Below are 26323 nucleotides of genomic sequence, written 5' to 3'. Positions count from 1 at the left end.
CAACAAATAAAAATAACTTGCAAGGGGATCAGACATCAGACATAAACAAGGACACTATTAACAGTAAAGAAAGCCTGTGCTGGGCGTGGCTCTGTGTGGGCTGGTGGCCGCTGCTGAGCCTCTGTCCCCAGGGAAGGCCGAGGCCTCCACGAAGCATCTCTGGACTCTATATTACAAGGCTGGACACCTAGATCGGGTCACAAGCTCTCTCTTTCATCAGCAGCAGAACAGAATATCTGCAATTTCAAAGTGACTTCCAGCTCTTGCTCCTGGGGTTTTGTCTTCACTCTTGTACGTAGGCTCTGGGTCTCGGGTAGGACATAAGTGGGAGGAAATGTCCGTTCACTCATTGAGGAGGGGATCTGAGGACGAAGGTGATCATGCATGCCTGCCTTCATACTCATCCTCCAGGCCCAGACTCCTGCCTCTGTTCCTTCCATTCCTGGTTACATTTTTCTTTCTCCCTGCCTCTACCCACTCCTGGCATTTCGACAACTTTAGAATGTACTCCATGGTGGACATTTCTAGTCTAGGCCTTCTAATTAACATCAAAAAGATCCTGGATTCCCAGTCACTTCTCCTCCAAAAAGCTGAGAGACAGGTCTTCTTTCTGTCTTCTTGGTATGAGACCAGGTCACAAGATCCTGGCAGGTCAAAAGTGATGAAATCCCGTATTTGAGGGCTAGAAGTAGCATCCTATTTTAACTTGTGAGAGAATAAGCCCGAGAACCTTAAAAGATGGTAGTTCTTCCCACCCCTCCCTGGGATCTCCATACCTGATGTGTAAGAGTCTCTCAGAATTAGGTCACTGATCAGTAGGCTATCACAGTAACATTCTCCCAGGTGCAAACAATCCTGGGGAGCTTTCCTCTAGGTTAGAAATGGTTATTGTTGCCAGGAAAAACAAAAACAGAAACCTAACCATTGTACTGATTGGACAAAATCAACTGCCTTACAAGTGCGAATCGCATCTATGTGCATTTAATTTCATAGGTACTTAGCAAACAAGCATTCACTACAGTCACAGCTTCCACTGAGAGAGGCTAGGTGCTGGGTGGCAGAGAAATACCAAAGGCCAGATCTTTGTGGTTGCTCACTTGTCCATTAGTCTTTCAGACACTCAAAGTAAAAGCTCGTACACTGAGTTGAGGCCATGGATGGTCCCCAGTTTTGGCCATTCTAGACAAAAAGAGAGAAAGAGAGAGGGGGAGGGAAACTCTTAGAAAGGAACTATTGCAACAGCAACATGAGAAAATTTAGATCAATAAATTATTAACATTACTTTAATTAACATTACTTGAACAGTATTATTCAAGTTAGAATAGTCACTGGGCTAGGTTTTTATACATATTAGCTTGTTTTTTATCCTATGAGATAGGCTTTATTTTGTCCATTTCATAGACGAGAAAACAAACCTAGAGAAGTCAAATAACTTGTCAAAGATCACACAGCTAGTACTAGTAACAAAAGATGCAAGGCATCAAACTCAGGTCTGACTCTAAATCCCATGCTTATTCTACCTCTAAAGGATTCTCTTTAGAGATTATGCTTAAAGTAAAGGCTCCCTGCATAAGGAGGAAAGGAGGTTTTACTGAGTTTGCTGGCTAGGGTTCACCTTGGTGGGAGGGCAGCAGACACTCCCATAGGATGCTCGTTCTTGGCTAGACCACGTGTCTGACCCAACATGGCACCTTCTTGTACAAGTCAACTGCTTGCACATACATTTACTGTTCAGACTTCCATGACTAAAGAAAACTTTATGTGCAAAACAAATCATGGGATTTCAAAATAGAGATAAGCCAAGTTTTCCCAGAATGTCCCTAGAACACTAAGATCCTTGGAGGCAGTGTGCTCACCTGGGCAGTCTGTAGAAGTGTAATGTGCACAGAGAATGCGGAGCCTATGCTCCCCTTCCTCAGCCCCCTCTGCCATCCTCCCGTGTCCTCCTCTTCCTTTATCCTCTTTATAATCTACTCTTCTGGGTAGGCCTCACTCACACCCCTCCTTCTTTCCCTTCCTCCCCTATTCTTCGTCTTTTAAGAACTCATTTCTCTCCTTGCTGCTCTTCTTACCTCTCTCTTCTCTGGCCCCCTTTTCCTCTTCCTCCCTTTCTTCCTTCCTTCCTTTCCTTCCTTCCTTCCTTCCTTCCTTCCTTCCTTCCTTCCTTCCTTCCTTCCAGCTCAGGCCCCTAGTCCCCTTTCCCCATAAAAGTGGCCTCTTACAGTTTTCTTCAGATCACACTAAACAATGCCAGCATGCTTATCCAATACAAATCTAATGAATACAAGCTATGCGCCTTGAAAATCCTCCCAAGGGAAATAAAGCATCACCAACCTAACTTGCCTTATCTCTCTAGAAATTGATTGGGTTATGCCTTGAAGTCTGGGGAGAGGAAAGGAGAAATTTGCCTTTATATGGGCAGGTTGGAAGGAATCCACAGAACCATGTTTTCATCCAACACTTCTTCCCAGGCCTAACCTCGGTCCTAGTCCCTTAAACAGGTTAGGAATTTTCATCACAAAGACTGGAGTCATATCTGTAGAAGTTTGTAATTTAAAGGGACCTTGAAGACATCTAAATTGTTTTTATAGCTGAGGAAATAGAAGGTCAGGGAAATTAAGTGATGTGTCTAAAGTTACATAGATGGTCAGTGTTAGGGACCAAGTGGTGACTGTGTAGCAATAGGAGGGAACATCCTCTAACCTTTCTCTTTTGATTAGAAAATAAACACAAAAAAGACGGCAAGGCAGCCAGGACTTGAAGATACAATAGCCCAGTGCCTGCTCTGTCCTGGGCATTTTACTCAAAAGCCAGCTGACTCACCTAGTAGTCGGGGCGAGGCATACTTCTCTGGTTTGCATAGGGATTGTGTAGCTGACTGGGGACGTTCATCCTGATTTTAGGGAAGATACTCTCGTCTGCTCCTAGATTGCTGAAGCCTGTAGTCTGCTTCAGTCTCAGATTTTGAAAGTCGTTCTCAATCAAGTTCTGTTCTTCAATATTCTTGTTTTTGTTCTTTGACCTATAAATGGTAACAAGAATTAGTAGGATCTGACAATGGCAGAAAGTTCCTTGAAGCAGACATTAATATCCTTTTTTAAAAATATTTTAAAATTTTGAAATAATTTCCAATTTACATATAAGGTACAAAACAAAAACTACATGCAGCTTCCATATGCCCATCACCCAGATTCCCCAATTTGTTAACATGTCTGAACCATTTAAGAATAAGTTCTTAGGTGCCCCAGGACCCATGATACCTCATTACTCGCTAAGTTTTAGGACAATCTCCTCGTAAACTCTCTGTAACCATCAAAAACAGAACATTAACACTGGTCCAACAGTGTCATGTAATTCGGTTGGTCTCATGGAAATCTTGCTAATAATGCTACTATTCTTAAGGTGCTTTTGAATCATATATGGAAACAATCATAGAGGTCAAAGAGAAAAGCTGATTGGTGGCACCATTTTTCATTCAAGCAAAGTCAATGTGTGTGGAAGCACCTAGGTGAACAAAAGTTCGAGGTATAAAGGTCTTACAAGGAGAAAAAGGCGTTTCCCAGGTTCTGCTGTGACCCCTCAAGGACCTCAAGTGGAAGCATTCAAAGTCAAGGATACACACTTGCAGGTGAGGGAGGTACCTGCCCCGGATGAACTCTGTTTCCCACACACAGACCTGCCCCTGCAGTGCCCGGATGCCACAGTGCAGAGTGCATTGGTTGCATCTCTGATGCCCACAGGACACTCCTGGGGTGACAGTCATCCACCGGAAATGTCATAAGGGAAGACCCACTCACCCCGTGGACCCTGGTGGCCATCCCAGCCTACAACAGAATCGCCTCCCTTTGAGAGCACTCCTGTCTAAGGTGCCTGAGGAGAGACTTCCTTCCCTTTGAAATGGGCAAGAAATTATAATTCTTTTTTTTATTTCTTTATTTTTTTAATTTTTTTTTCAGCGTTTTTTTTTTATTTATTTTTGGGACAGAGAGAGACAGAGCATCAACGGGGGAGGGGCAGAGAGAGAGGGAGACACAGAATCGGAAACAAGAAATTATAATTCTTGATGTGTTCCCAAGAATCATGAATGTGAGGCTGAACTAGGGGCAAACCTGGCTCTGTAGCAGGAAGGAGGAACTGAGAAACATAGCTGTCACGGGGTCACAAGTTTCCACAAACAGGCCTGAGGACACTGGACACCCAAGACAGTTAGCCATCCTCCTAGGAAAGGAGGAGACAGCTTTGGTCCAGAACAGAATGTTCTAGCCATCTTCCTAGAAAAGGGAAATTCACATTCCCATTTCCCAGCTTTGCATCCTTATGATAAAGGCTCTAGAGGAAAGAGTTAATATCAAACTGGAATTAAAAAAAAAAAGAAAGAGAGAAGAAGAAACAAAATCTATTTATCCTCTCACATTATAGTGCAAAAATACCTATTTTGCCAAAATATAAGATATGAGCTAAATGTTACAAACAAGTAGCTTTGTTTTTGCCAAAGTGCACCCACACTTGGCACATTTAGAAGGGGAACGGAGATAATAGTGTTCTCTCTCCCTGTTAATGGAGGGAACTTTATCGAAATATTTGTCGAATAAATGAAACGACTCGACCCAAGTTCTTAGGAAGGGCACTAAAGGCACCAGGCTGCCGAGTGGCTCTACTGACGTTGATGTGAGAACCGCTGCTGCAGGGTTCTGGGCCAGTCCTTGCTGAGAACAGCACTGGACAACATCAGTGGGGTTGAAAACTGCTAACGAAGGGTTTTGGTGACATCAGAAAATAGTTGCTATGTCACATTACGTGCTAAAAAAATATATAATAAACCTTAACCATATATGTTTTAAAACACAAAGGATACAGGGGGCCTGGGTAGCTCAGTCGGCTGAGTGTCCAACTCTTGATGTCAGCTCAGGTCATGGTCTCATGGTTCGTGGAGTTTGAACTCCACGTCCGACTCTGCACTGACAGTGATGAGTCTGCTTGGGATTCTCTCTCTGCCCCTGCCTCCACTTGCTCTCTCTCCCTCTCCCTCTCTCAAAAACAAATAAATAACAATTTTAAAAAGGAATAAAAAAACCCCACAAAAGATACAAAATTATGTCTATAATATCATTGAAAAAGAAAAACAATCTGGAAAGATATATGCCAAAATGTCAGTTGCCTCAGGGTGGTCAATTTTGTGAACGATTTTTTAATTGTGCTCCTTTACACATTTTTCTGTTTTCTTCAGTGATCACGTATGGCTTATATAAGCCAAAGAAAATTAAGGTAAGAAAAAAAGCCAACACGCCCACAGTATTAAAGAGGCCTCGCCTTATTTCCCTTCTCTTGCCGCAGGAAGGCTGGGTATGTTTAGAACCTCGAGTATGATGCTGGTGGTGCTGTGCCCTAGGGAAAGGGACCCGTCCACTCCGTACCTCACTGAGATCAGTGCAATCACCAGGCCAAGAACGAGGATGCCAGCGATGCTGCCCACAATAGTTAGGATCAGCTGAAATTCTGAAAAAGAAGAGCAAAGAGTAGGCACAACCTCCCATGAGCGGCCCCCCACTGTCTACTGCAAAGGTACATGTGTTCCCAGTGGTCCCTGACTGTGAAGACAATCAGGCTCTGGTCTCTGACCCCACCAGGGGCAGCTTAGGTGGCAGGTTGGGTGGGAGACTTATGTCCTTTAGCACCTCCCCCACAACTGTGTTTTCCGAACCCAATCAGGAGAGGCTGCCTTTCCAGATAAAAGAAGACCAAAAACATAAAGGAGGCCATGGTCAGTGGCAGGGCCTTCCTGGACTTTGTAGGAGTTGAGATCTCAACTGAGGTCCACATCCTGGCCTCACCTCTGCTGCCTTTTCCTGCCCACCGTATCTGGCCTTGTTGATAAGCAGGGAGAACTAGACTGGACTTAAATTTCTCACTAATAGAGGCTTAATACAATCAGCGAGGGGAGAATTCATTACAGCCCATTCTCTTCCTCTAGAGCTGCTCTGGCTAGCACCATCGAGCACTACAAATGTGGCTACGAGATGGCCTGTGAGTATAACACCCACAGCAGATTTCAAATACACGGTATGAAAACAAGTAAAATTTCTCATTAATAACACTTATATTGATCACATGTTAAAAAATGATATTTGTGATATATTGAGTGAAATAAAATGTTATTAAAATAATTTTATTTATGTATCTTTTAAAAATTGACTTGGGGCACCCAGGTGGCTCAGTTGGTTAAGTGTCTGACTTCAGCTCAGGTCAGGATCTCATGGTTGGTAGGTTCGAGCCCCGCATCGGGCTCTGTGCTGACAGCTCAGAACCTGGAACCTGGTTCAGATTCTGCGTCTCCCTCTCTCTCTGTTCCTCCCCCACTCACTTTCTGCTTCTTTCTCTCTCAAATATAAATAAGATACCAAAAACTTTTTAATTTACTTAGAATTTTTTAAATTTGAAGTTAAATATGGAGCTCACATTACATTCCTATTGGACAGTGCTATTCTAGAACCCTTTCTCTCTGTCTGCTTTGTGACTGCCATATTTGCCACCTCCAACTTGGATTCATGGGGGCACAGACCACTCTGGAAACGACCTCAGAGGTCATTTGGTCCAAAACTCTCATTTTGTAGGTGCAGATGCTAAAAGCCCAGAAGGAAGAAATGACTTAGCAAATACAGCCTTGCAACCAAATATAGTAGAAATTGAGAGCATTTTTCATCATGAATTTTGTGGCTCACTGGGAGGCCACAGTCATGTTTCCTTCATCTTGGATCATTGGTCTTTAGTTAGTTAGGTAAGATTTAAAATATAATTAAAAATATAAAGTTAGTATTGTCCTAGACTGGTGGCAGTGGGATGTGGGAGAGAACAAAGCATCTGAACTTGCAACAATACACTGCAAGCTAGTAAATGGCTCTGGAACAAAAAGATTTGAGTATCTCAATGTCTGGGTTTTAGTTCTGCTCTCCCACGATCACAGACATTTTTGGAACATACTGGTCTTTTACCCTTACTAGTAACAGAAAATGCATATTTCAGCTGATGTACAGAATGAACAGAATGTTTGGACGCCCTCCTCTGGTCCGGCCAAGTGCAGAGGTGCCAGCCTCCCTCGTGGGCTGGGTTCTGTTATTTCCTACAGCTGAGGTGCTGCTGCTCATGACCTAAGGGCAGGAATGGGATGGCATGACCCAGAAGACTAACTGGAGGCAGAGTTTCTCACTCTTTATGAAGGGAGCCAGAGACTTTGGAGTCCTGGGCAGAATTCTGAATGTGCTCCATATTTCTCAGATGATTACTAACAAAGCAAAACTTTTATACTCACGGTCTTTACAGTTGACTCCGTTGTAGCCAAAGGCACACCTAAAATACAATAATAGAAACCATGGTACAGAGTCTCCACGGGGAGCATGTCAGACTTCCCACCCAGTCTCCAGTCTTCCTTTCCATCTTCCTTTCATTCTCCCCCCTCCTTCTCTTCTTCCTCTTTTCTGCCTTACGCTTCCATTCTTCTGGGTGAGCAACTTCCATGGAGCTCTGGAAGGCTGAAGAGGGTACACAATTCCCAGTGGCCCCATTTCCCACTGACTGAACACTCCATCCTCTGGGCTCCAGAAAGATTCGGCAATTCAGGCTACGCTGAACCCTAGAGGCATGGAGCATTGTGGGTTCCCCTTGGCTGTGAGGCCACATGTCCCTGCCACTTATCTGCTGCCCTGTGAGCTGGGGCTTGTTATTTACATTCTCTGAGCTTCACTTTCCTCACCTGCAAATGGGGAATAAATCCATTCCCGACAGCGTTGTTTTGGGAGACATGTTACCTAGCATGGTTCCCAGCGCACAGAGAATGTTCGAAAACCATTGATGATGATGACGGTGATAGGATCATGCTCTTATCTTACCAACTTATGGAAGCATTCCAACATCCTGACCCTAAACCCATGCATATGTCTACAAGTTCTATCCTTTTTGGCTAGTTCAAGCTATGGCAAGATGAAAAAGAGTGGTTTCTCTTACTCTCGACAGATCCCATGATCATCTTCCTCGTAGCCTGAGAGGCACACGCATTCGGGGCTCCCACTGTTCTTGTTCAGTAAGCATTGCTTATTATGGTCTGCATTGCAGGTGTCAGGACACTTTGGAGCAGAGGCTTCAAAACAGAATTTCTGGGTGATTTTCAGAAACAACGCCTTCAACCCCCAAGTGATATGTCACAGAACACAATTTTTCACATTGCTTTTTCTGGGTCAGATGAGGTGCTCCCTGGCTGTGCACATGACACGCTCCCTGTGAAGCTGCACATGGGCTTCCTCACCAGCTCGGAGCCAAGGCCTCAGTCCAGGCCCATGTGGCTAAAGCCCAAATGCACACCCCTGAGACACATGGACACTTGAGCAGTAAAGCCTGTATTTTGCAAATGCAAAAGGAGAGAAGGTGGGGGTTGTGAAGAAATTTCACAAGCAGGTAGAACACTCACCAACACACACAGGGATCTGGGGGTTAGGTCTTTCCATCCCCAGCTTGCATTTACACAGCAAACCATTGTCACATTTGTCTTGCTGGTTTTCCTTTTCACAACCATAATAATCACACAGGCTTTGAACTGAGAGAGACAAGCAATTCAAGAATACAGTCAGAAAGACAATATGAATAAAGTAACTTGTGAAAGCATTTTACTCCATTGTTATACACACCTTTCTATACAGTTTGGGATTTAACAAAAGGAAATCTGGGATATTGAAATCCAACTCCCTAATTTTCCCTTCTATGACCATGTCCTTATAGTATTCAATTCAAATTAATTCAATAGAAGGTAGTACAATTATGTTCAAGGGCAAGATCTCTTTTTCACTTAGTTCTATGCTGGGATCCACAAGGGACATAGTAGTTATATAACTTTTGGGCCCCATCTTTGTGGAGTTACATGTCTGAGCCCACAGAAAGTCCCCCCAGTCAACTCACGGTCCAGACTTTAAGTACAATGGGAATTCAGAGGCTCAACTAGCTAAAGACAACCTTATGAAGGTTCTAGGAGGTGGGCTAAGTCTTGAAGGATAGGGAAGATTTGAGCAGTCAAAGGAGAGGCAGTCTGTCAAGTGGAGAAAAGTAGGCATGAAAAACAGCAAAGGACTCTTGTCAGGGAGTAGTGAAGTTGTCCTTGGGCAGGGGAGAGGTGGTGTGTCAAGGTGGGAGAGAGATGAGAATTCTTGGCCCTGCCATTTACAGGCTATGAGCTGTCTGTTCAGTTTTTTGATTTTTGGTGGATCCAGGTGTCCTCTATCTATAAAACAGGGCTAATAATTCTTGTTTCACATGATTATTTTGAGATTGAATGATGTCAATGCAAGTGCCACACCAGGAACCTCAACAAATAATCATGCTTTTTTTCAGTCACATGTACAGCAGAGTTTGAATGCCAGGCTAAGGATGTTGACTTTTATCCTACAAGCCTGGGAATCCATTGGTAGATTCTGAGCAGAAGCATGGCATGAGAACGCATTCTTTTAAGAATGTTAGTCTAGAAGCATGTTGAAAGACATTAGGGATAAAAAAAATGAATCTGAGAATAGAGTAAGGGGCAAACATAGGAGCAGGTAAAACAGAAAGTAGTTATTCTCTTCTAAACATCCCACACCTGTAACTAACCTTCCTTCATCGCCTACCATTTGAAAAAGCCGACTAGGGGCACCTGCATGGCTCAGTCAATTAAGTATCCAACTCTTGATTTCAGCTCAGGTCATGATCTCATGGTTTGTGAGTTTGAGCCCCACATCAGGCTCTGCACTGACAGCACAGAGCCTGCCCAGGATTCTCTCTCTCCCTCTCTCTTTATCCTTCCTCCACTCTTTTTCTCAAAATAAATAAACTTAAAAAAATAAATAAATAAAAAATAAAAAGAAATGGACATATGGTTTGCACAGGAAATTCTCAGATGAGATTTATAAACAAAATACAGAAAGAAGGTCCCATAACCAAAGACAGAATATTAGTAGTGTAATAAAGTCTAGAGCCCCAAATGAGATCAAGCTTGCCACAGACAAAACCCAAACAACAAACAGAAAAACCAACAACAAAGAGAAAATGGGTAAAATAGAAAGATAGGTGAACAAATGGAGGGTCATGGGTGTATTTCATGCTATGGAGCCCACAGAAAGGCCAGGCCTTTCTGGCCATGTTGATGGGTGACATGAGAGAAACACAACTAGTCTTCTCCAGTCTCTTCTGCCAGGAAGGAACACTCAGTGAAGAGTTGAATGCACGTTGCCAAGAGGCAGCACCCAAGGAGAAGGTATGGTGCAGAGGGGCCTCCATTGTTTCAGGTAGAAGGTTAAGTGCTTTACCCCAGAGCATTTACATTCCAGATCCTGAGAGAACAGTGAGAATCTGGGTGAAATCTCGAAGAAAGTGGAAAGGTGCTGGAAAGCTATACACGAACAGGATTTGTGTATTTCCAAAAAGAGAAAACAGTTTTGCAAACTAAGCCATAAAGGTTACATTCATTAAAAAGCAAAAATTTAAGAGACTCAAGGAGAAGTTTCAGCAGGAGCAAAAAGAAGGATGAGAGAGGCCAGGAGGGGAATTATGGCCTTACAACAAATAAATGGTTGCTGTTTCATGCCGCTAAGGTTGGGGTGGTTTGTGACACAGCAAAAGTGAATTGTTCCAGCTGTGCTAGGGGCTTGCGTGTCAGCCTAAAGGGGAAACAGAGTAAGGAAGGCTTTCTATGATCATTTGGAAGCTACAAGTTGGTATAAAGCCTTCTTGTTTCTCCTTTCTTTATCTTTTCCTGTCCAGAGACCATCTGTTCACGACTGCCTTCCAAAGAGAGGAGCAAAGTGGTCAGAGTGATAAGTAGAGCCAGTGAGGGAGGAGAGGGAAGAAGAATGACTAATTAACAGGCATTGGGCCCATCAGTGGATTCAATTCTCCTGCTTTTCTTGCCCTCTTCTCACATGTAATGGAAATGTTTTCACAAAGGGAGGTCTTTAGGTAAACTTCGAATAAAATTACTGAATACTTACTAATATATCCTGTAATGTCATCCTTGTTGTTTTTAATTGCTTTCTGAATGGATTTAAACACGGTCACCTCATCTTCTTTTGTAGTTTGTGTGAAAATGTTTACGACTTCTACAGAGACGTCCTTATCACCAGCACGTGTTTCCGATCTTGCTGAAGGAGAGGTGCTAAAAATGAAATGAATCCATCACTTGATGAACTGAACTGAAGAACTGACAGATTGATTTTCAAACCTCCTGGACTCCCCAGTCTCTCAGCTCCAGCCCTGAGCCGCTGTCTTATATCCACAACTGGGGCCCAAACATAAAGGCCTGGCTTTGTAGTATGCTAGCAATTTACAGGCCTGGAGCTCTATCTCTCTTCCATGTGCGCTCAGAGGAAATCTATGGCTAAAACGATGCCCTATTGGAGGATATTGAGAAAAATTGTGGACAGTCCATTTTAGGTGCTAAAAGCCTGAAACTAACCAGAACAAGAACAAGTAACATCTGATATAGTAAGTTGTCACTTTCTGTAGAAAATCAAGAGTAGGTCTTAGGGCACCTGTGTGGCTCAGTCGGTTAAGCATCTGACTTTGGCTCAGGTCATGATCTCCTGATTCCTGAGTTTGAGCCCCACATCGGGCTCTCTGCTGTCAGCATGGAACCCACTGTGGGTCCAGTCTCACTCTCTCTGCCTCTCTCCCATGCTCGCTCACGCGCGCGCTCTCTCTCTCTCTCAAAAATAAATAAACATTAAAAAAACAAATTAAAAAAAAGAGTAGGTTTCTTGCTGAGCTGGCAAACCTCACTTATACTTTAAGGGAGACAGAAGGGTGTGAATGTGCATTCCTCTCTTGCACAGAGAGAGCAGTAATCAACCACACTGAGTCTGGGTCATTTCCCAGAGGGCCAGGGGGGTCAGCAGGCAGATTCAGCTCAGACACTGAACGAAGGAGGGTGGGGCTATAGGGAACATGAGCACAGAACACCACATCAGATCCCCTGATTGTGAGTGCCTGCTGTGAGCAAGACATTGCATGGTCTCTCTCCACTGGGCGCTGCAGTTTAGAGCCCCAAGAACCTCTGTGTCAAATTCTAATTCTTCCACTGTCCAAGAGGAATCGAGTGATACAATCACTAAAAGAGAGGGGTGGGGGAAAGGACTTTCAAAAAGTCCTTCCCTCTCCAGCCTGTGGCTGTGTGTGTGTGTGTGTGTGTGTGTGTGTGTGTGTGTGTGTGTTTTAAGCAGGCTTCACACCCAAGCACAGGACCCAACATGGGGCTTGAACTCACAACTCTCACATCAAGACCTGAGCTGAGGTCAGGAGTCAGACACTCAACAGACAGAGCCACGCAGGTGCACCATTGGCTATGTGTTTTTTAAGATTCATGCTATATTTTTCCTGTTCTTTTTTCTTCTAGACTCCATTTTGACTTCTGAATAAATATCAGAAGCTTGAAAACATAGCCAACCTACTTAGGAAATGTTTACAGCCATATTCATTCCTCAGAACAATTGAGAAAATCCAAACTCAAATGGTCACCGCAAAAGGGAGTCCAAAAAGCAAAATGGGATTCAGATTCTAATTTAAAATTCCCTCCCGTGATTAATTCATGATAGGATTTGGAGGTGACGATGGAACAGACAGGGCAGTGAGAAAGGGGTATTTGATACAAGTCCTTTATCAGGTGAAAAATGACCAGAAATCTACAGAATAATTTTGCAGTAGGGCTAGGAAGGAAAGGCTATCCACAATTCATTCACTCAAAGGACCTACTAGCACACCCTCCAATTCAGGAGGCAAGATATTACAACAAAGGGAAAAAATGGAACTGCTGTATATTTAGTGACAAAACAACGTGGCATATTACCTGCCTCCAAAGTCCCCCATCGATCCACTTACCTTACTTCACGAATTATAGTCTGTCCATAATCAAAACTGTTAAATGCATTCACAAACTGTGAAGGAGAAGAACAGATTTAGTAATAACCATGAAGAGGGGGGGAAATGTGATACAATATCTAAGTGTTCACATAAACACATTTCTAACCTCCTTGGTGTAAATATGCGTGGTTAATCACAGCAGTTTGCTCCTTGCATGTGCTCTAACACATTTTGATAATTTTTGTTCCAAAATAGTAAGATTCTGATGTAAAGTCAGAGTTCTCCAGGAAAAAAAACAGACACCTAAAGCACCCAGCCAAATCAATGATCATACATTTAAAACTAAGGAGACTAACTTGTTAAGTTTGTATTTTCAAAGTCACTGTGAAGTTTTGCATATTTGTTAGACTTATCTATAAAGCATGCTTCACACACTCATCAGTCTACCCAAAGAACGCTTATTTAATTTCCCACCTTGCTGAGGCAAGATGCCAGACACAGAGGTTACAAAGACGGCAGGCTGTGCCCTGAGATCGGACAGGGGACTACACCGTGAAGTTGAGACAGGTAAGCACCACGGAGCAATACGATCTACCAGAGAAATCCAGAAAAACTCTCTTCCAGTTGCAGAGAACCAGAGAGGGCTTCCTAAAGCAGACAAGCCTTAAAGCATTTCAGAGGCAGTGCTGGGACACAGAGAGGGGGAAGGAGCCCACACTGTAACGTTCAGAAGCAGTGTGGCTCAGAAAAGAGCAGGCTGGACGGGGAAGAACACCTAAGGTCACAGTTCTCCATGTGTCAGCTTTTGTAGAACTTCTTTGGACCTCATTCTTCTCCTGGGAACCCTTGCTGTAGCAGTAATTCCTACCAACAGGGCTATTATTGGTATAAAATGAGATGGAATTGATACATGACTTTGTGAGCTGGAAGGGGGTCCAGCACAAGTACATGTCACTAGGCAGAATTGTGTCGTGGGACCTCAGGCAGGGGTGAAGTGGAGGGGGGTGTGAGAGGGTCCCAATTAGAATGTAAGTTTTCTCTTTCTATAACCTCCCCCGCCCCCACCCCATAGCACTCAACACAGGTCAATCCCCAGGAAATGTTCAACAAACACTAGCTGACTGATGACTGAATAAATTAAATGTGAAAGACATGACCTTGAACATGTCTTCCCTCCTGCGGGCCCCAGTCTCCATATTTTATTATATGAGTGTTCCACTGGGTTGGTGCAACCTTTTTATAATCCAACGACTTTTTACTATTTTTCTCCTCATGGTGACCCAATGCTTTAAAAGATCCTGGTAACCAATGTCGTTTAAAAAGATGTTAAATCATTTCTCTTTTATTCTAGTCAAATTCAAACAAATCTGATGCTCTAGTGAGTCTGGGTAGCCTTACATCCAGAATACATCCATATGCCTTTTAGTTCTTTTAAATACGAGGAATAGCTGGCATTTATGTAAACCATCAGGGGCCTGGGAGTTCACTTAGCAACAAGTTCATTGGTCATCCTCCAAGGGCCCTCTCCTTCCCCTACTGACCATTGCCCACTTAATTTTCTTATGCCTATAGAAGAGATTACAAAATTAGCATCTGGCATAGGAGAAAGTGTCTCTGTTTTTTTGTTTTTGTTTTTTGTTTTTTTCAAATCTTCCAGGTCACCCTTTGAGGCTGTCCGGATATACACATATCAAACTGAAGGGCTGTAAGTCTGGACAAGAAGGCAGTAGCTACCCAAACAGGCCTGCCGGCCCTCTACTGCACGACACAGCCAGCAGGAGAAGGAGAAGAAGCAGTTTTGTGGTCAGGCAGGTCTGAGTTCAAGTCCCTACCTCCTCACTCATCAGCTGGGTAACCTTCAGTCAGTTAATTAACCTTCCTGATCCTTAACAGCCTCATCAGCAAAATAGCACCATTGTACCACCTTCCCCATTAGGTTGTTTTGGGAATTAGAAACATTACACATAAAATTCCAGGCACGTATGCAACAGGGAAACTCCACATCCCTTTGCAGACTGTCCATCTGGATCCAGCTGGATAGAAAATGGGCCCTGGGAGACATCTTGGGGCCTGAGCTGGGACTGCCCTGGCTACAAAGTCTGCTAATAGGACCTTGAAGAAAGTCAATTATCTCTCTTTTCTTGTCTGTAAGAGCCGCAAATGAGTTCTGGCATATCCTCTTCAGAAAAAAAACTTCCTGAAAATTATAAGAATGCTCTCTCCCCTTCATGGTCCCTCTGAAACCATCAAGACCTGACTGAGACCAAGTCTCAAAATCGGTCTCTGAAGACCAGGGCATAGGCCTGTAGCAGGAGGGCGCTTGTGGACACTCATACCCAAAGCAAGTTTGGGGAACATGGTGGCCACAGGGGCCACTGCTCAGTAAAGCCACCTGAGACAGTAGAGGGGTTCCCTGGAAATAGGAACACATGGATGTTGCTGTCCTCAATGCACCGGAAAATCATCCAAGTGGGAGAACTGGAATGTAGATCTAGGATAAGACGATAGGTCATGGCCAGCTGGCCTGTCGTGCACAGGCGGTATGTGCAAGGCCAAGGCCAGGAGGCTGCAGTCAGGTTTCACCCTCGCAGTGCCAGGCACCGGCTGTTTGGTCATGAGCACTAGCTGTCTCTGTACAATCTGTAAATCATCTGGACAATAATGTTTTATGTTTTACCGTTCTACTAGCAAAACTCTTCTGTGATGAAATAATTCAGAATTGAAAGGTATGGTCTTCCATGTCTTTTTAGCTTTTAAAAGTGTTTCCCCACCTAGGGTTCTAAGACATATTTACTGGCTCCTTGTTTTTTTTTTTTTTTTTCTTTAAAACTAAACTTTCAGAAACACTGGTCTAACATAGATCCAGAATGGAGATTTCCACCCCTTTTCATGCTGGCACATTCACTCACAATCATCAAAATGAAATGAAGCTAAGGTTCATTTTGACATTTTCGACAGTGGGGGGAGAAAAAGTAACAGATACTAATCCGAACAGAGTTCCTTTTCCAGGCATTAAAAAAAAGCCCAACTAGGATAGAAGTATAAGCAAATTTGAGGGTAGAAAGGAAAAAAAGAAACCTTGATTTTTTTCTCTTCAATCCTACGAAAATATTTTATTTTTTATTTTTTTTCCTACGAAAATATTTTAAAACATCATTATATTTATGTGTCCATTTTAAACTATTCTTTTCTCTTAATGTTTATTTTTGGGAGAGAGAGAGAGAGGATGCAAGTGGGGGAGGGGCAGAGAGAGAAGGAGACAGAGGATCTGAAACAGTCTTTGGACTGAAAGCAGAGAGCCCGACGTGGGGCTGGAACTCACGAATTTTGAGACCATGACCCGAGGCGAAGTCTGCCGCTTAACTGCTGAGCCACCCAGAAACCCCTCCATTTAAAAATATTCTCATAGCTTCTGTATCAAAGAGTATGGCATCGTTGGAACAAGTCTCGAAGGCCCCTCTGCCGTGCTTAGTGTTAGTCATCTAGGTGCAGGATCATGGGGAGGCCTAAGCGTGCTAGCGGAGGAGCCCGGACAACCAGGTGCCAGGGGCTCAGGACAGTTGCTATTTACCAACCAGTAAGGGTGCATTTCACTATTTCACGGACTAATACAGCTGCACCAGTGTGTACGGACTGAATACCAGTCCTACATCTGTAAGTCATTGTTAGAATAAAGGACACTTATGCAGGAAGAAAGGTAGGAAAATACTTACAAATTCAGTAACTTTAATATGTAATTTTTGATAGGCCATAGAATTTTCATCTTCCAAACCAGACGTTTCTGATACTTTTACTGTAATTGTTCCAGGGAATAGCTTTCCTGAAATTTAAGCAGAATATTTTTTGTAATATTTAACGTAAAAAGGGTTAATTTCCATTGTGTTTAAAACATAGATTATTCTCTAAAATTCTAAACACTATATGATGATTATTATGGGAAGTCTGGGAGTACCAAAAATGTTGCCCCAAATCTCACCCAGCCTAATGCAACCACTTTTGCTTTGGTACAGTTCGCCCAGCTTTTGTTTTCTGTGCATAGTTTGCATCGTTACAATTCCACGTTTACATTGTGAGTCTTCTTTACCTATTGTCACATAATAAGCACTTTTCCAAATAATTACCTAGTCTTCATAACTATTTCATTTACTTGTATGCTTATTCATTAAAGTAGGCTCCACGCCCAATATGGGACTTGAACTCGTGACCCTGAGATCAAGAGTTGCATGCTCTCCCAACTGAGCCAACCAGGCACCCCCCCATAACTATTGGTTTTTTTCTGATAACTATTATTTTTAAAGACTGAAAAATACTCTATGAAATATATATTATCTTCATTAATAGTCTTTATTTGTTTTAATGCTACCAACTATTTAAAAGGAAAAATAAAGTTTGCAGCAAACATCTTTATGCAGAAACCTTTCTATATTTGGGGTCCCTTACTTAGAGTGGATGCCCAGAAATGAGATTATTAGTGCTGAAATATGAACGTCCGTTTGGCTTTTGGGGTATCTCTAATCCCTGTGGCCAACACGGTACATTCATTTCCTGTATAATTGGTCTGCTCTGGCAGGGGGAGATATTTTTCATTCATGAAACAGAGAACAATTTCTAACTCAGGAAACAGCCTTGGACCTGCAGAGCACCCAGCTGAACTAACCAAAAAAGGGTTATGCCAGAGGTGTATTGATTTGCTCCTAAAGTCCATTTCAGGAGCCAAGAGGCTCTTAAGTCTCTAAAAATGGAGCTTTCTGTTGGGAGCAAGCAAATTCTGTGACAGAGAACTGAATCGAGGTCAGAGAGTAGGCTCTCATGTTTGTCTTAAGTATGGCACCTTATCCTGAATCGGTGTCCCCATGTAACAGCACGACTTTGTATTTATGCAGTTGTCAGAATTTTCCAGGGGCTACAACACTCATCATTTTGTCCCTATGGCACCATTCCCTTTAACCAGTACAGTGAAGGGACACACCCACTCCCAGACCTTTAGGACAAGCTCACGCACACCTCTGATTTGGTCCATCTCCCATCCCTCTAGTTTCCACTGAACTAAAAGCAGGAGCTTTTTCTCTACTCAGCAGGCCTTTGTTACCTATAAATCATCCTCTACCTCTACTATTCTGGAGGCTCTTTTGACATTATTTTACATTTCCCATTCCACTTTAGGTCTGAAATGCAGCTCTGCCCGGTTCATCCCTTGTAACTCACCTTCTTTGCATGTGGAAGAGTTATAGTAATATCCTAACAAACACAGGCAAAAATAGGTATCATTCAGGCTAACACATGAAGAACCGCCTTTACAGGGAGCTCCTTGGCAAGGACTGCTGGGATCTGAGATGGAAGAGAAAGAGATTAAAAATCCACAGAATGACAACAAATTACACCCAGAAACATACTTCAAAATCTTCTTGCCTCCCTCTGGGCACTTTCCATTCCTTGGTTATGTTACTCTACAGCACACCCTTAGAAGAGCTAGAAGCAAATACATATTCCCTTACGTCTTGAGGGAGTTTGTTGCTGAAATTCTGGAGCCAGAGGCTTGTCAACGGTAAAGGGCAGGGGCCGGTGGGCAGGAGTGTACTTATAGAGACAGCAGTCTTCTAATTCCATCGTTGGAATCTTTGGATTGCAAGGATCCTTCAGAACCTTGATGTCTGTGCCTCTGACACTAGGTAGGGCTCCTTAACACCATTTGAGAGAGAGAATCCTATTTTCTAGGAAAGTATGAATAACTGTCTTATAGGGAGGTAGAGGCAAGAAGCACCCCCCCCCCCCCAAGAAACTAGGTGTTCTATTTGAGTTAACTAACATAGCACACAGGTGCATGAAGAAAGGAAAAGGGACAGGAAGGGGCCCCTGCAGATTAACTCAGTGAAAATTCTCAGAGAAAGTGATGATGGCACACTCTCTCCCCTGGCTTTCTGAGTGGATGACTTGAATAGTTGGTGAGAATTATATTGCAATGGTGTCCACACCATTGGGTGGTGCTCCCAGACCAGGCAGGGTATAGCCTCTTCCTCTCTCTGGAGAAGTGGTGGGATCGGGGAGTGGAGTTAGGTCAGAGGCCAAATTGGCTGGCCATTTTCTCCACCTCTGTCGAATGAAATGATTCTGAGCTTTGATTTCAGAAACAGTCAAGTGACTGATCAAAAGGTGTTAATATTCTTACGAACTTATAGGTAGAAATTGTTGATTTTTTTAAAAAAAGCTATATATAAGGTGCAATGTGTACAACATGCTCTCTTTTGTGATAAAAAGAGAGGAACATGCACAAACACACAAATGTGTATGCTCGTATTTGCACAAATTCCTCTGGAGAAAGATATGAGAAGCTGGCCACAGAAGTTGCCTCTGAGGAAGGAAACTGGGGTCTGGGTCCTAGGAGCTTAGGATAGGAGGGAGATTTAGTTTTTACTGAATATACTTTTGCCCTGTTTAAGCTTCTTTTCTTCCATAACTTTGGGCCTAATTCATTTCTTAAAAAAATTTTTTTAATGTTTATGTATTTTTGAGAGAGAGACAGAGCATGAGCGGGGTAGGGGCAGAGAGAGGGGGAGACACAGAATCCGAAGCAGGCTCCAGGCTCTAAGCTGTCAACACAGAGCCCGATGTGGGGCTCAAACCCAGGAACCGAGAGATCATGACCTGAGCAGAAGTCGGATGCTCAACCGAGCCACCCAGGCACCCCTACTTTTATTTAAAAAAATAGAAATTAGGGGCGCCTGGGTGGCTCAGTAAGTTAAGTGTCCAACTCTCGATTTGGACTCAGGTCATGATCTCGGTTTGTGAGATCGAGCCCCCACATCAGGCTCTGCACTGACAGCACGAAGCCTGCTTAGGATTCTCTCTCTCCTCTCTCTCTCTGCCCCTCCACTGCTTGCACACTCCACTCTCTCCTCTCTCTCAAAATAAATAGATAGATAGATAGCGCTGATGAGGATTTGGAGCAATGGGAACTCTCATTGGTGGGAAAGCAAGATGGTATAGCTTCTTTGGAAGACAGTTTGGTAGTTTCTTACAAAACTGAACATACCATATAATCCAGCAAGCACATTCCTTGGTATTTACCCAAAGGAGTTGAAAACATGCCCACTCAAAAACCTGCACAGACATATTTATGGCAGCTTTATTCATAATTGCCAAAATTTGGAAGCAACCAAGATATTCTTCAGTAGGTGAATGGATAAAACTGTGCTACATTCAGGCAGTGGAATATTATTCAGAGTTAAAAAGAAAGGAGCTTTGAAGCCCTGAAAAGACATGAAGGAATCTTTTTTTTTTTTTTAATGTTTATTTATTTTTGAGAGAAAGAGTACAAGTGGGGAAGGGGCAGAGGGAAAAGGGGACAGAAAACCCCAAGCAGGCTCTGCACTGTCAGCACAGAGCCTGACGCGGGGCTCAAACCCACAAACCGGGAGATCACGACCTGAGCCAAAGTCAGATGCTTAACTGACTGAGCTACTAAGGCACCTCGGTATGAACTAATATGCTAAGTAAAATAAAAGGTGTTTTCAAAAATCCCCACATTGCAAGGATGATTTGGAAAATCCTAGGGAAGGAACTGAGCACAACCCCACTCAGGATACACCAGGCAGACAAGTCCTGGAATGCTTTCTCTCCGGCAATAAAGGATAGACTTGTCAGCCTGTTCTGTGCGACAGGAATAAAGTCACAGGATGTTGCAGCCGGAAGGGATTTTGATGGCTATTTGGTTCAGTCACACCTTATTACAGATGGGTAAGTTGAAGCCAGGAGAGAAGTGACTTGCCCCCTCCCCAGGTAGCTAGTGGAGGGGTTTTACTCTGAGGGAATGTCCAGGGAAGCAGAAATTGCTTAGAAAAGTTCCCTTTCCTGACTTCAGTAGAGCCGATTGTGCAGCTGTGACCCAGGTGGCCTAGTCTTCAGAGTGGTCCCTCCAAACATGAAGGCAGACCGGGACCCAGGTCTTAGATACAGGTTCTGTCTCCCCTTGCTTAACCAGCCAGTTCTTAGATCTATCTAGACCCTTCAAGCCTAGGTTTGACGATTCTTTTAGACCAGGGGTTGGTAAACTATGACTCATGAGACAGATCTGGCCCGTCTTCAGTTTCTGTAAATAAAGTTTTACTGGTGTGCAGCCAGGCTCGTTCATTTGTGTATGGACTGTGACCGCTTTCGTGTTAAAATGGCAGGCTGGAGTAGCTGCAACAGAAACCCTATTGTGGCCCACAAAACCGAAAATATTTACTAGCTGGCTTTTGCTGATAAAGTTCGCTGACCCTTATTCTAATAAGACCAAACTTTGGGAAATGAGGCAAATGGTTTCTGTTTCAATAATTTTGACTTGAGGTCAACTGCCAACTCTTCAGGACAGTATTCCTGAAACATCTGTCCTTTGGACAATGGCCCCATGTCTAGGACCATTTGAGCACTACTGTTGTTTGGCTTTTTATTCCTCAGACTCACATTCCGTGAATTAACTCAAACTCCAAACTGTGAACAGCCACCATTGCAATGTCATACTTTCCCCTAACATTGAGTCAGGATAGCACTGACTCCTTCCTTGCATAGATCAGGGAGACAGACCAGTGGGGCTGGAGAGACAGTGCTTATTTGGACCTTGCCTTCTCAGAGAAGCTGAAACTATTTCTTAAAATCTCCTAGGGAGATGGAAGCTAGAAAAGTAGCTTTCATGAGCCCAAGTCCATAAAAATATTCCATAACTGGGGCGCCTGGGTGGCTCAGTCAGTTAAGCGGCCGACTTCAGCTTAGGTCATGATCTCGCGGTCCGTGAGTTCTAGCCCCACGTCGGGCTCTGTGCTGACAGCTCAGAGCCTGGAGCCTGTTTCAGATTCTGTGTCTCCCTCTCTCTGACCCTCCCCTGTTCATGCTGTGTCTCTCCCTGTCTCAAAAATAAATAAACATTAAAAAAAAATTAAAAAAAAATATTCCGTAACTAACTTGAAGTAGGATAGGTGGAGGGCAAAGGAGAACAGAATGAAACCGTGGGTTATCTTTTAGGGTCTCTGCCATGACTACTAGCCTTTGTGACTCAGGGTTTTTTTTTTTTAATTTTTTAATATTTACTCATTTTTGAGATAGAGAGTGGGGGAGGGGCAGAGAGAGAGGGGACAGAGAATCAGAAGCAGGCTCTGTGCTGACAGCAGAGAGCCTGACGTGGGGCTCAAACTCACAAACCGTGAGACCATGGCCAAAGTCGGATGCTTAACAGACTGAGCCACCCAGGTGCCCCTTGACTCAGAGTTTGTAATTCCAGGGGTTCATATTCAAGGAAACCTTGGGTCTCTCTATACCCACTTTCCTCCCCCCCACAGAACACACTTACCTACCATCCTCCACAATGCTAGGACTCTGCAAAGGAGCAGTCTTTAAGGAAATCGCTCTTACCTGGGGGACCAGGGTTTGGGGGGCTGCTCTCAGGCGAAGTGACATTGCCAGAAGTCACTGAAGGAACAGCCTCTGAGGAATTACTTTGGGGGACTGTGATGAGGGATGATCCAGTGTCCGTCTCTGTCGTTTGTGTTTCTGGAGAAGTAACCACTGTGGTTGGCTCATTGCTCCCAGAAGAAACGCAGCCAGGGGTAGGTGCAGTTGTTGTGTTTTCATCTGTGCTTGATTTACTTGTTGTAGACGTGACAGTGGCGACTGTAACTGAACTCGATATAGAAACAGAGGCCACAGAGGAAGTAGGTGGAGTTTTCGTGGCAGTTGTGACGGTTGTTGTGGCAGTTGTGGCAGTTGTTGTGGTAGGCGTTGTGGCAGTTGTTGTGGTAAGTGTTGTGGCAGTTGTTGTGGTAGGTGTTGTGGCAGTTGTTGTGGCAGTTGTTGTAGCAGTTGTTGTGGCAGTTGTTGTGGCAGGTGTTGTGGCAGTAGTAATTACGTCATTCATGGTAGTGCTACTTGAAGGAGTTGTATTTTGCCCAATGGCTAGAGGAACAAAGATACCAAGTTTCAGAAGAAAGAACATTCGATATATAACGGCAGTTACTTACTCTTTAATACTAATTAGTACCCAATCATTCTTTCTTGAAAAATAAATATAGTTGACTACATTAAAAACGATATGCATGGGGACACCTGGGTGGCTCAGTTGGTTGAGAGTCCAACTTTTGATTTTGGTGCAGGTCACAATCCCAGGGTTGTGAGATCGAGCCCTGCATTGGGCTCCGTACAGAGCATGAGCCCTGCTTAAGATTCTCTCTATTTCTCTTTGCCCCTCTCCCCCACTCATGCACTCTCTCTCTCTCTCTCTCTCGCTCTCTCTCTTTTAAAAAAAAAGTAAAGAAAATACGTGACTACTTCGGTCACACACACACAAAACCCTCACAATAGATAAAATTAAAGAGAAAGAAACTGGAAAAATGTTACTGAAATATATTACAAAAAGTTAATATGGATGAAGATAAGGACCAAGAAGTAACATCATTTAGGCCTGTAGTTGCTGGACTATTAATCCGGGTTTAATATTCTCTAGTAGTCTTCTGAGGACAATTGACAATGCCAGCAGGTGGCGCTGTTACTACCTGAAAGTGGCAGTCTTTGTCTTTTCTGTCTTTTTATAGTTTAAGGCAATAGTCCCCATTTTAGGGAGGGCGGGGGAGGGGGGGTTATTTAAAGAGAGATGAAATAAAAATACCTCATTACGTGTGTATTAAACTTTCTCCAAAAATTGTTTCCTAGGGATGTTTACCCATTAATAATTTTAGACACATTAATTTTTTAAAGAGCAGGATGAGTAGAGATGATTTTTGCCCTAAGGGCTACGGTGATCATCAGAGTTGCCTTTTTTCCAACTCTTAGAAACCCCTGGACACGTGGAAGAGTAGTAAACTCTTAGTGACCCAGTGATTACTCTTTTAGAACCCTTGTCTCAAAGAACGCTGACACTGACAACCAGTTTAAAAACAAATATTAGAAGGTTTCGTGAGAAAAAAAAAAAAAGAAAGAAAAGTTTAAGTGAGGAAGCAATTCCTAACCCCTCCGATATAGAAAGACCACTGATTCCCCCACAAGGCTGTGAGCCCCTGGATGGCAGAATCTGGCTCTCTACCTTCAACAGGGCCTGGCTTAAACAGTCATTAAGTGTTGAAGAGATAAACCATTGCTCTGCCAGGAGCAAGAAAATAGTTCACCAACTGACCACCTTTTTTTTTTTTTTTTTTAAAGTGTATTTTTAGGTAATCTCTACACCCAACGGGGGGCTCAATCCTGAGACAGAGTGGTGAGCTCCACTGACGGAGCCAGCCTGGGTGCCCCACCCGCTGGCCATCTTCACTGCTGCTCCTCCTATCCCTGCTACTCTTCTCATTTCACAAGGGCTCACCCTGAGTCAGAGAGTAACTGTGAGATTGATACGCGCATCCATCTTTGATAGAAGGGCCAACCAATACCCAGATGGGTTTAGGGATTTGCCCAGAGATAAACCGTAATTCCCATGTAGAAGGAGACAAAAGACTCCTGATGCTGGAATCAGGGATTAAACCAGATCCCTGCACTGCATTATGGTCCAAATGACATTTGGGGGCCAAAGAAAAGGCTACTGAAGGGCATCAGGCCTTCGGAACCTACTGAGTTGTTCTTGTCTGGCCTGAGGAACTCTGGAGGACAAATCTCTGGCTTGCTGAACCCCACACCTTAGCCCAGAGCCCCCTATACTTGTGCTCTGTCTTCCTTCATCGCACGGAAATGCCCTACGTCTTTGAGCTGAATGGGAGAGGAAACTTCAGCCATGAAATAGTCTGCTTGGTTGGACCTTGGAGCTAGTAGCTTAAGCCCGCTGGTTCTATCTCAGAGACAGCAAACATGATTAAAAGAATAAAAATTGCAAAATGTTCCTTACCTGAGGCTCCGAAAAGGAGGATGAGAAGAGCGAGGTGACGAAAGGCTTTCATTTTAGATGTTCTTGCCGGGCAATCCAAGGAGGAAATGACTTCCCTCCAACTGTCTTCGGTTTTAACCTTCTTTTGGGTACAAAGTCCAGTCATTAACTGACGTCAATCAGCCAGAGGCAATTACTCCTTGGGGTTTGGTCATATACCATAGGTCTCTTCCGAGCTTTTGAGATAAAAGAGGTAACCTGGACTTAGTATTTTTCTGTCCAAAATATTCTATCCAAAGTATTATAGTTCAAAATAGCTCAAAACAGCCCAAACCTCCTTGGGAGGTTGCGAGGTGTGTGGGGGGAGGGGGCGGGGGGTGAGTCGTTAAACATCCCAAATGTCCCTGGGCTACCACGCTTTAGGAGGTCACCATTCCTTCAAACACCGCATGTAGTGTCTGTGCTCCACTTCCTGCCATATGAGCGTGGAGACGGTAGTTCCAAGAATCCCTGAGGGGCTCTTCCATGTTTTCCCCAAACCGTTTGCTGTTTAGCTTTTCAGGGGCCTCCCTGATGGTCACTTCTAGCAACTTTGTAATCCTATCTCCAGGCTTCCATGGCTCTCCACAGATCACTTTACCTGGACGCTGCGCCCCATAAATACCCGCAAACACAGTTAATATTGAACTGTAGCATTTAGCCTAACTTTACCGAAGGCTTGTGGGTGACAGCTCAGGGAGGGGAAATACAGTACAGAAAGGGGAAAAACTTAAAATGGATGACCGTATCTCTTCACTCCTGGTTGTTTGTTCGCTGTCCTGGCCTCCCTCTCCCAGCTCCTCTACTCACCTCTTGTCCCCGAACCCCTGAGCCCCTGACTTCTCACTACATTTCAGGAACCAGCCCATCACTTAGAGTAGGGTCTTCTTAACTCACGCCTCCCTCCCTACAGCTCAGAACCCCAATTCCCCCTGGGTCTAGCCCCGGACAGAGGGGTGAAAACAGTCGCTCCTTGTGAGTATTAGGCAGCTTTACCTCTGACCTTAGTGAAGACAAAATTTTTTGTTATTACACAGAAGGTTAATTCCTTGTTGTCCCCAAGGTCTCCATTCAGGAATAGAATTTCGGGTTTGCTCTTATATAGCTGAGAGGCCCATTTAAATATTTTTCCCAGGCAAAACGCCTGTGCTGTTATTCTTGGCTTGAAGCATTCCTGGCACCAGAAGTTAAACTAAGGCCTCTTTTTCGTCTCTTCTGTTTTCTTTTTAAATTCACTTTATTGAGTTAGGTCTAATTTACATCAATAAGCGAATCCATTTAAAGGGTAAATTTTGGTGAGTTTTGATAGATGTGTATACGTGTGAAACCACCGTTACAATCACGACATGGCACATTTCTATCACGCCCCAAAGTTTCCTCTTGCCCCTTGGCAGTGTGTTCCTCCCTCCACCCCCCACCCCAGGCAACCACTGACCTGCTTTTGTCACTAGAGATTAGTTTGCTTTTTCTAGAATTGTATATAAATGGAGTCATACAGCATGTATTACTTATTCTATGTCTGGTTTTCCCCCTTAGTACAATGATTTCACAATTCATCCAGATTACTGTGTCTATCAGCCCTTTCTTTTTCTTTTCTTTTAC

General features: G+C 43.7%; 1 protein-coding gene across 1 annotated transcript; it reads right to left on the bottom strand.

Annotated features, from left to right (window-relative positions):
* MUC13 (mucin 13, cell surface associated) lies at positions 1-24848 on the bottom strand. Its single transcript, XM_047875846.1, has 12 exons — positions 24704-24848; positions 22252-22791; positions 18073-18195; positions 16581-16687; positions 12886-12941; positions 11004-11167; positions 8459-8584; positions 7999-8131; positions 7307-7344; positions 5415-5496; positions 2824-3022; positions 1-1179 (listed from the first exon to the last, which is right to left on the bottom strand). Exons 1-11 carry the CDS (start codon positions 24846-24848, stop codon positions 2824-2826), a joined length of 1713 nt encoding a protein of 570 aa, XP_047731802.1. The 3' UTR covers positions 1-1179.
* Between the last annotated feature and the right edge of the window lie 1475 nt (positions 24849-26323).

The sequence above is a fragment of the Prionailurus viverrinus genome, chromosome C2, assembly GCF_022837055.1.
Source record: "Prionailurus viverrinus isolate Anna chromosome C2, UM_Priviv_1.0, whole genome shotgun sequence".
Taxonomy (NCBI): domain Eukaryota; kingdom Metazoa; phylum Chordata; class Mammalia; order Carnivora; family Felidae; genus Prionailurus; species Prionailurus viverrinus.
The sequence above is the reverse complement of the archived record's forward strand: the minus strand, read 5'-3'. Positions and strand labels throughout refer to the sequence as shown.

Excerpts from the sequence above, each read along its gene's own strand:
- MUC13 (XM_047875846.1), bottom strand. The coding sequence starts at position 24,848 with ATGACTGGACTTTGTACCCAAAAGAAGGTTAAAACCGAAGACAGTTGG. Across the intron at positions 7,345-7,998 it reads GATCATGGGATCTGTCGAGA|GTGTGCCTTTGGCTACAACG; the intron begins GTAAGAGAAACC and ends ATTGTATTTTAG. Across the intron at positions 5,497-7,306 it reads CGGAGTCAACTGTAAAGACC|AATTTCAGCTGATCCTAACT; the intron begins GTGAGTATAAAA and ends CTTCTTTTTCAG.